This window comes from Argopecten irradians, chromosome 3 (assembly GCF_041381155.1).
Source record: "Argopecten irradians isolate NY chromosome 3, Ai_NY, whole genome shotgun sequence".
NCBI classification, from domain to species: Eukaryota; Metazoa; Mollusca; class Bivalvia; order Pectinida; family Pectinidae; genus Argopecten; species Argopecten irradians.
Window position 1 is genome coordinate 12,260,924 of NC_091136.1, and position 11,542 is coordinate 12,272,465.

General features: G+C 32.7%; 1 protein-coding gene across 1 annotated transcript in view; it reads right to left on the minus strand.

The window, feature by feature from the left end:
- LOC138317560 (transmembrane protein 145-like) overlaps window positions 1-8,209 on the minus strand; it is a 31,159-nt gene extending 22,950 nt beyond the window's left edge. Inside the window, exon 1 of the mRNA XM_069259322.1 lies at window positions 8,079-8,209. Coding sequence (XP_069115423.1) covers window positions 8,079-8,186 — 108 coding nt within the window. The 5' untranslated portion in view covers window positions 8,187-8,209. The remainder of the gene's footprint in view (window positions 1-8,078) is intronic.
- Between the last annotated feature and the right edge of the window lie 3,333 nt (window positions 8,210-11,542).

Genomic DNA, 11,542 nt, shown 5'->3' on the forward strand with positions numbered 1-11,542 from the left:
AGCACAAAAATAATATATAATGATTTATTTTGCCTTTGGTGCATGTGCAATCAGTACTTCATTCCATATAGTATATAGTTCCACAGAATTTTTTCAGGATACAATTAATTATTTTTCATTTTTTAAACTTGAAGTAAAATTAGAAGCTCAAAATTTTCAATTGTGGAAAGGTGTAAAGTAAGTAACTTTTGTAACTGAAGAAAAATACTAAATCGTCTGCTCCTGTTTTTGATAGTGAAAAAATTATCATTTGTCAGCGGTGGAGCATTTTTAAAGTTAAAAAATTGAAAAAAAAATTAAATTGTGCCCCGAAAAACATTCTGTGGCACTATATCCTATGAATTACTGATTGCGCATGCACAAAAAGCAAAATAAATTATTTCATATCATTTTTTTTTTTTTTATATTTCTTTTATTTTTCCATTTTATCATACATGTATAATACACAACATTATATCAATCATACTTCCACAAACAAACAGAAAAAAAAAAACACACACGCAAAGACACACATACTCCTCACACATATAGTCATATAAACAAAACACTGCACAAAAGACAACACTAAAACTACATTTTACAAAACAACAATGTATATTAGAAAAGCATTTAGATTAAATTATATAGCTTTAAAGAAAAAAATAAGACTATGGTGGTCAACTACTTGGAAAAATATACCTGGTAAAGCATTAAGAAAGAAAGGTATGGTGACATTTTTTTTTTTTAAATAATCATGATAATTCTAGTAAACTTTGCCATTTTACCCATTTCCTGTCAAATTTGACTTTCAGTATATTATCACTAATTTGTATATTAAATTTCTGAATATTGTACTGATCTTTAATATGATTTATGAAAGCTGAAATGGATAATGGTGTTTTTAGACATCTGGACTTATATATATACCATTTAATCATAAGAATTATTTCATTATCAATTTCGCTATTTGTTACTCTATTATGAAATCCGAAAAGCAATGTTTCTTTATTGAATCTAAAGGGAATTAGCAGAGCATCAATAAAATATTCCAAAGTGTTGTAAAACTCTTGAATTTTGTAACAGTTCCAAAATACGTGCTCAATAGTTTCTATTTCATCATTACATAGCGAACAAAAAGGGCTTTCTGTAATACCTAATCTAAAAAGATGAACATTTGTTGTAAGTATGTGATGGTTTATCCTAAACTGTAGCCACTGCAATTTTGTATTTTGAGACACAAGAAAAGGGGTTCTATAAATCATTTTCCATTTATCATTGTCAAAGTTAAAAAAGTCTTCCCATTTTTTCCGTCCTGTTGCAATAGTATCATTTGAACTGAGTATATTGTAAAAATCTTTTGCCCCTTTTTTACTCTTAAAAAATAATCTAAGATATATTGGCATATAAGGGAAATTTAGAGTTACATTTGTCAGATCATGATTGGCAATAAATCTTCTAACACTAGTAGCAATGCCTTCAAACTGGAGAAAGTTGATGTTTAAATCATACCGTTGACAAAATTCGTTGAAAGTATATAAAATATTATCTTTTTTTATAAAATCATTAACTACAGAAATCCCTTTTCTGTACCAATCGTGATAAAAAATGCTTTTGTTTTCAATTTTGAATAAATTGTTATGCCAAATGGGTGTTTTTAATAATGATTCAACACCTTTTTCCAGTGATGTATTTTTTTGTTCTAACATATACCAAGCTTTTAAAACATCTTTCCAAAAAAGATTTTTACATTTTTTTTTCACAATGAAAAATATATTCATTTCCACAATATGCTAGTTTATTCAAATCAATAAATGTGTTAACAATGGTCTTATATTTACTATCTCCAGTGAGAAGTCTCCTTATCCATGTTAGTTTTAGAGAAGCAATGAAAGAATTAATATGCACCATATTAAGACCCCCTTCATAATATTTCTTAATTACCACATCTCTTTTGATTTTGTCAGTTTTACCATTCCAAAGGAAGTTGAAAAGTTCTGAATTTAGTTTTTTAACGAAATCATCACTAGGATTAGGTAAAGGAGATGAACAGGTGATTAAATTGAGATATTAGTAGAGATTTTATAACATGTAATTTACCTATGGATGTAAGGATTCTTCTTTTCCAAGACTGAATAAGAGATTTTAATTTAACAAGTTTTTTTATCAAAATTTAGTTTTGGTATACGCATGCACAAAAAGCAAAATAAATTATTTCATATCATTTTTTGTGTTAATTAGACATATACATACATGATTATAAACACAAATTATATTGTTCAAATGATGAATATCATTTATGCTCTGTGGGCGGTGGAGCATATTTAACCAACAAAATATGAGCATTCAATAAAGGGCAAATTTCATTGTAAATGGGCCGGGCCTGTACTTGAACATAATTTGATCCTGAAAATAACACATCCTTTTTTTCTTGGCTAGCTAGTTTAATGTTACCAACAATGAACAACATGTAACAGCTAAGAAAATAAAACTTTAACACAAATGCTTTATGGAAATGTCCATCAAATTCATGAATATAGATAGAGGATTAATTAGCATAAAATTTTGATACTTAACTACTATTACACATCATTTGTTAAATTGTGAAATAGATAATTATATCCTCATTCAAAATTATCCATAGTTTTATGCCTTCCACATCACTATACTGATAACACTTATCACCATGTTATAATTAATTATATATAATGTATTCACTACAATCATTGTAAACAGTTGTTATTTTATAATTAATTTATAACACAAAAAATCAATGTTATTGTAGTATTCACATTACATAGCCAAGATTTTAATTTAGGGATCTAAAACTGTGAAATATTATATACAAATTTTACACAATATCATATTACCAGTATATGCACTAGAGATATTGCTCCATTGACTGTAAGGGCCAATGTCTAGACAGTTCCCCTTATACAGTATACATTTTAGGGCTGAGGTCTAGACTAATCCCCTTATACAGTATATATTTTAGGGCCAAAGTCTAGAACATTACCCTTATACAGTATACATTTTAGGGCTGAGGTCTAGACCATTCCCCTTTAACAGTATACATTTTAGGGCTGAAGTCTAGACCGTTCCCTTTATACAGTATACATTTTAGGGCTGAGGTCTACACTGTTCCCCTTTAACAGTATTCATTTTAGGGCCAAAGTCTAGACAGTTCCCCTTACACAGGATACATTTTAGGGCTGAGGTCTAGACCGTTCCCCTTATACAGTATGTATTTTAGGGCCCAGGTCTACAATGTTCCCCTTACACAGTATACATTTTAGGGCTGAGGTCTAGACTGCTCCCCTTATACAGTATACATTTTAGGGCTGATGTCTAGACCGTTCCCCTTATAAAGTTAAGTATATATTTTAGAGCTGAGGTATAGACAGCTCCCCTTATACATTATGTATTTTAGGGCCGAGGTCTACAACGTTTCCCTTACACAGTATACATTTTAGGGCTGAGGTCTAGACTGTTCCCCTTATACACATTTTGTACCTTGGCATAATACAATACCTGAGTTATCATCTTTTGTATCTAGTATAAAAAGGATTTTTGATTACTTGGTCGCGTATATAATACTTAACTGATTGGTAATTTTCACAGACAATACAGGACTTGCAGGTAGATATTTATATATGCTTTCATTTGTTGACGAGTCGAGTAGACTATTCTTCTCAGAACAATACAGTCATGTACAGTATACAGACAATGCATTTGGCTTAATTACCAGTAGATTGACAAACTTCCATGTACTGCTGTATTGTTCAAACAAAACATTAAGACATATCTATAATTAAATATTGTATTATTATCTACATTATAGCAGAGCATATTTATATTTGTTAACATACATGGTCTTATTTACTGATAATTACAGTAACATACTAAAATGATGAGGAGACAAGCAGTGAAAGATGGATTAAATATTGATGTTTTTGTGTACATATACATTTATAAATATAAACACATATAATACATGTCTATGAATAATTGCTTGAAATAGAAATAACAGCCAATTTGTTGAACTTCTAGCTATCCTGTTTTAGAGTGGCATGTGTTTATTTGGAGCAGGTTCTACAGTGTGTCCTGTATAATATAGTGTAAAATACAGTCAGTCTCTGTGTCCTGTATAATATAGTGTAAAATACAGTCAGTCTCTGTGTCTTGTATAATATAGTGTAAAATACAGTCAGTCTCTGTGTCCTGTATAATATAGTGTAAAATACAGTCAGTCTCTGTGTCCTGTATAATATAGTGTAAAATACAGTCAGTCTCTGTGTCCTGTATAATATAGTGTAAAATACAGTCAGTCTCTGTGTCCTGTATAATATAGTGTAAAATACAGTCAGTCTCTGTGTCTTGTATAATATAGTGTAAAATACAGTCAGTCTCTGTGTCTTGTATAATATAGTGTAAAATACAGTCAGTCTCTGTGTCCTGTATAATATAGTGTAAAATACAGTCAGTCTCTGTGTCCTGTATAATATAGTGTAAAATACAGTCAGTCTCTGTGTCCTGTATAATATAGTGTAAAATACAGTCAGTCTCTGTGTCTTGTATAATATAGTGTAAAATACAGTCAGTCTCTGTGTCTTGTATAATATAGTGTAAAATACAGTCAGTCTCTGTGTCTTGTATAATATAGTGTAAAATACAGTCAGTCTCTGTGTCCTGTATAATATAGTGTAAAATACAGTCAGTCTCTGTGTCCTGTATAATATAGTGTAAAATACAGTCAGTCTCTGTGTCTTGTATAATATAGTGTAAAATACAGTCAGTCTCTGTGTCTTGTATAATATAGTGTAAAATACAGTCAGTCTCTGTGTCCTGTATAATATAGTGTAAAATACAGTCAGTCTCTGTGTCTTGTATAATATAGTGTAAAATACAGTCAGTCTCTGTGTCCTGTATAATATAGTGTAAAATACAGTCAGTCTCTGTGTCCTGTATAATATAGTGTAAAATACAGTCAGTCTCTGTGTCTCTGTATATAGTCAGTCTCTGTGTCTTGTATAATATAGTGTAAAATACAGTTAATCTCTATCACTCAGCTGACATAACATGCTTCTGCGACTCAGTTAGTAGAGCCATAGTTTTTCACAATGGAAATCTGGTTTTAATTCGTGCCAGGGCAATTGACAGGAATATGTATTTTACCGAGTTCTTCTACAATGGAGCCCGACTAAATAACATACCAAATATGGTTTGAGTTAGATTAGTTTAATGTCCTGTAAACTAGTCTGTTAGGGTCATTGAAGGACATATATGTGCCAGGTTTACACGTTAGAGGAAAGACAAAGTTCCTAGAGAAAAATCATCGACCAACAGCCAGTACCTGGCAATTATTGCCAAGGCTGATTCCATCATTCTTCAAATGGCACCCCTGGCAGCTGGATTGGAAATTCCATAGTCTGCCCTACATTGGATTTGAACTTGCAAGCCAAAGTGGATGGATTAAATACTTGGCCACTGTGGCCCCATATATAGGTGGTTTTGGAGTCTTCATCAACTACTGTTTTAAAATACCTACAACATTACAGTGTATCTATTATAAACATGGTTGATCATCAATAAACATTACAGCTCAATCAGTAGAGCATCTGAGTAGTGTTCGGAGGTCCCAGAGAAGAACCCCAGTCTTGCCGCTACATTTTCTCCTCTCCTAGCTGTTAAAAAATTAGTGAACTTGTCAACCCAGGGGGATATAACTTGTGAGTATAATTGTGATCACAACAAAGGCTTTGAGAAAGGAGGGATGAAAGTAGCAGAACTGAACTGGGTTGATCATCAATATATGAATTTGCTGGTAGCTCAATCAGTAGAGCATACATTTAAAAGTGTTCAAATGTCCTAGGTTCAAACAGAGAGAACTCTAATAATCTTAAACTAATTTGTAGTTTATATTACTAGTAGCAAAAACTATGTGAGGACCATGTAGCCTACAAATGTAGTTGCCAGGGTTATGACCAATGCTGTTATATTGACATTTTTCACAGCTGGCATTAACTTTCCTCAGACTACTTGTATAAATTTATTTTATGCAGTTTCTATTTATGTTCCAAAAGGATGGACAGATAATAAAACATACTTTAGGCTCCTACATGTACATGTATCTACATACACTTCAGAAGACTATATATAAAATTAAAATATGTAGGCCTACTCAATGTACCAGTTTTTATTAGTTCATAGAAGACTATATTTAATATGTAGGCCTATACTCAATGTACCAGTTTTTATTAGTTCATAGAAGACTATATAGATAATATGTAGGCCTACTCAATGTACCAGCTTTTAGTAATTTATCGAAGTCTATTATATTTTAAAACATGGCTGTGATGTCATCTATTGTTATAGCTTGAGGTATAGTTGGCGCAAAGTCTACTATTATCACCTACTACTGTGGAATAGTTACCTTTTGATGTGGAATAGTTTGTGAACTATTCCACAGGAAAAGGTAACTATTCTACAGTTGAAGGTGAATGTAGTGACTCAGGTGAACATATATATAGCTTAGCATGTAATCAGAAATACATCCTTAGTCATTTATAAATCCTCAGAGAAACGGATTAAAGATTAACCCATGTACTTGTCAAAGTTGTTGTGATGTATTTGTTAACGTATTTTCATAATACCAATATACATATATAAATGTATACAATTTTCATCACTTCATTCCAAAATAAATTTCATCAGTTCTTTCACAGCCGCTGTATCCATAAGCCAGAAAGGAATTCACTTGAACAAATCCAGAAGAGAAAAGATTAAATCCCATGAGACAAATGCTGAATTTTCTGCCAAAATGAAATTACAGATACTTGACATGCTTTTCCCCCATATTTTGTGTATCCATATCACTTCATATTCCATAAAAAATGGCATCAATCAAACAAATATACATCCCAACAACAAGAAGATAATAATCCCCAAGGAATACTTTTAAAAAACACACTCTTTTGCAAGATGATTTCACTATTTTGTGTATATATCCAAGACATTGGGGAATATTTTGTTGTTTTTTCTTCTAAACTTCGCTCTAAGGCCTGTGCTGCATGGGAAAAGATTTTTACCCAAATCACTTCAAATTTATATCCAAAAATCATCACTACTGCATATACAGAGCTACATACTTATGGTCCTTCAAGTTGAACAATAAAAACTAAACTGAGTAAATGTTTCAGTGTGAGTACTATATAGAACCCATGCATGGATCTTTCAAAAAAATCATGCAAATCATGATACTTGTTCTCCGAGTGAGATAAATAAATGAATCATGAATAGGTCTCAAGGTTTAAATAGGTAGTAAGGGTTTACCTGGAGCTGTGGAATAGTTAGACACTACCCAGTATAATAGTGGAGAGTACCAATGACATTCAGTGCCATGTTTTAAGTATGAGAAACACCTCAAACTGTGGAATAGTCAAAATAATGAATAGTTCTCGGCCCTTACGGGCCTCGAACAATTCATTATCTTGACTATTCCACAGTTTTCAGTGTTTCTCCTATACATATGTAGGCCTACTAAATAAACCAGCTTTTAGTAGTTCACAGTAGTTCACAGAAGACTTTTATATTATAAGTAGGTCTATTCTATGTACTAGCTTTTAGTAGTTCACAGAAGACTATATAAAATATGTAGGCCTACTAAATATACCAGCTTCAAGTAGTTCATAGAAGACTATTATATAATATATAGGCCTACTCTATGTACTAGCTTTTAGTAGTTCACAGAAGACTATATATAATATGTAGGCCTACTCAATATTCCACCTTTAAGTAGTTCATTGAAGACTGTTATATAATATATAGGCCTACTAAATAATATATAGGCCTACTAAATGTACCAGCTTTACGTAGATCATAGAAGACTTTTATATAATATGTAGGCCTACTCAATGTACAAGCTTTAAGTAGTTCACAGTTTGGTTGAAAATGAGACCAAAGTAAACAGTCCGTGAATGTTAAACTAAGACCTATTGTACACACAAAATATCACGATCATCCTATACGGGCGATCAGCTAAACGATGGAAACATTCCTTTGACAGGGAGTTAATCGACAAAATGAAACGTCTGATTTCATACCTCAAGTGTCGTCAAAGTTCCAGCTACTCGTTTTCCTGTTACATGTACAGGAAGAATCCAAACCAGAGATATACATAGCGGGAAGTAAAGCGACCACATTACCTCCATTGGTGTTTTTGTATTACCTTCGGAACTCATTTAGACCTATCCACTGAACTACACAAATCATAAACCCATGACGTACCGAAAGGTTCCGGTGAACAAGCACCTGCTTGTGTTGCTATAGGTAACGAGTAAACATGTCGTGATTTATATTAACCTATTTTTTGTTCTGCCGTTTCTTTGTGCTTTATAGCAATACTTTTGACCTCATATTGTAATAAAATATACGCATTTCTGTATTTTAAAACAAATATCCTTACAAAGGAAGTTTCTAGGTTATCATATTTTGATTTACAGTGTAAACATTTTGGAGCACCTTGGTTAACTTACATTTTGTTGTAGGCCTACAATGCTAGATTCTAAAAGTCTACATGTTGGTGACTCGAAACCTTTCACGTCTAAACGAGAAATCGAACGTCGGCCGACTAAGGGATGACAAGTGTGCGTGATACTGATAGGCATACAATGTACATTCGTGAAGGCCTACAGTTTGTACACGTGTACAAATACAATGTACAATGTAGCTACATGTACATTGTATATCAACATGTAGTTTACACTGTACAACTTTACCATGCATCAGGGATTTATAAGTTCTTGCATGCATGCACTCGATTACATTGCATTAAACGTTATCCTACATATGTTCATGTACATAATACATATTTATGGATCATGAAAAGAATTAACTAAAAGTGGAACTTGCCAAACGAGGTCCTATAGTCTGTAAATATTTTTTTTTCTTTTGTTCGTTCGCGTTAAACTCTTGTCCAAGAAAATTGATCCTTCAATGTAGATATCCGGCGTGATGACAAACAAAAAGCATGTTTCGTCTACTACATGTACATTGTATGTATACATGTACAGTAACCCTAACATGAAGATAAACTATCATGCACATGATATTTGCAAGTACATGTAGTCTATCGAAAATAAAATCGCGTGCCGTATTTTTCATACTCACGAATCAAGATGAGCTTTAATATGTTATTCGTCACCAAAAGTTGCCAACATTTTGATAATTACTGTACTTTCAATGTAGGCCTATATGTTTTAATTTTGAAAATGATTTTTGGCAGTATTGCCAAAAATAATTATATTTACATCTTTATTTAAGTGAAATGAGTACATAGCGTCAAACCATGAAGCCAAATGGTGGTCTACAATTTCATTTAACATTTTAACAGTGTTATGACTAATTGTTAAGTGATTTATGCAGATATTATTCCAACTAAACATACATAATGCATACAAACCAACAATTTTAAGTATAGTCTACATAATATTTTGGTTTTGTAACTACCGCTTATAAGGTATCTGAAGCCATTTAAATGATTTTTACAGCTTAATTAATACAAACTTGTGGCTTTCAATAGATTAATGAAGACAAAATAGCATGCCACATTTTCCGTGTTTTATTAAAAGGCATTAAATTTGGCTTGATTATATTTGTCTCTGCTAGACACGTCTGATTCTAGATAAGTTTCAAACTAGGGGGAGATAATCTAGTTAAGAACTCTGCTGAGAAAGTCTTATCAACAACTTTGGGTCTTGTGGCCAGTCTAGTCTGCAAGGCATACTACAACTATATTTTCCGCATGTATAACCTGCTATTTGAATACGAGTTCTCCCCCTTCTACCAATGGTGACGGATATATTTTGCATAATTTTATAAAATGAATTTGTATCGATGCCGACAAATAATATAGTTTTGTAGATTTCGACAAAGTATGCGAAAAATGTATATGACCAGAAAGAAGCATCACGATAAAGGTATTCGTTAATCGAAATTAAAGGTGTCTAAGTACACTGTGAATGTGATCTGATGTTTATTTGTTGGATTGAATTATACTTTATATAAACCAATCAACATTTGTTTCTATTTCGACATTGAATCACACAGAACTAGAATTGTCGGCAGAGTGGACGACTAATACGTAGTAATAACTCCAGAAACAGGAGACATTGCATGACCCTACATATAGTTTACTCAATTCCCCTTTATGCCAGGGTTCTGTGTACCAAATTTTATCAAAATCTGTCAAAAAGTTTAGGAGGAGTTTACCGGACAAAGTTTGTCTGTACAGACAGACAGACGGACGGACGAACAGACAGACGGACAACCCGATTCCAGTACACTCCCTTAACTTCGTTGCGAGGAGGGGAGGGGGGCGTGTAATGCTATATACGGGAGGCAATATCGATGTATGGATTTAATGTAATAAACACACCTGGGCATGGAAAGACTTTTCAATACACAAAGTTAAGAATTTAGTGCAACTATATACGCCCGTCAACTTTAAAGACACAGCCATCTTTCTTGTTCAGGGATTGCTAATATTGTGTAATTAGAGCTTTTTATTATTTCAATGTTTTTCAAAATTTACCATGCAGATGAACCTTAAATGGCGAGATTTATATGGATCTGGAGTGCCGCAGTAAGTGGAAAATGCTGAAGTCTTTCTCGGAGTAAATATTTCTAGACCAAAGTTATGCCATGACAATTTGAAAAGTCATATGTCTGCCCTTCCACAACGCGTACATACCGCGGCCTTTCATAAACACACGCACTGACCTCAGACACGCAACACATGGGAGACCGTCTTTAAATGACCTTAGCTGACAAAGGGACATTATTCCATTCCTTGCGGACAAAAACAAAATAACACTACAACAATTTATTATTTTTTATTCGTTGTAATATCACACAGCAGATTCTAAGCATTAAATTAACATTAGTTCAATGATGGGTTATCACAATAGCAAAACATAATAGTTGTTGCACATCATATAAACAGGCACTTAACATAGTAAATAATTAAAGTTCTAAGTTATCTTATACATAGAGTACATTGTACTCAGTAGATATATACTATACACAGTTTAATAATGATCTATTTATACTGACTCGACATCACGTGATTACTGTTGTGTGATTGAGACGTTGGTAAGTACTGGATTAGGGAAACTCGCTACATCTCTTCGCCAGATAAACGATAACACGTATTCTCCCAAAACGTAGAGATTCAGCAAATGGGAAAGGGGAATAACCCATATACAGTAAGGGTTATTATTATCTCCCTTAGACCGTACAGTATGTAATAATTATCTAGCTGCACCCATATATCCATATACACAACATTAAGAAACATGAATTGTAACCGATGATATGTGTTTGAAAGATGTTTAGTTTTGGACACATTTACCTAAATGATCAGTCGCCAGTTTCATCGATGTTCCTTTACTTTTATGAAATCTCTCATTCTCAAATTCTCTGTAAGAAAGCATTACAGAAGTCAGGGAAACACCATGAGTGAAGGAATCTAACTTCTGTAACACTTTCATAAGGATACTTTCAACTT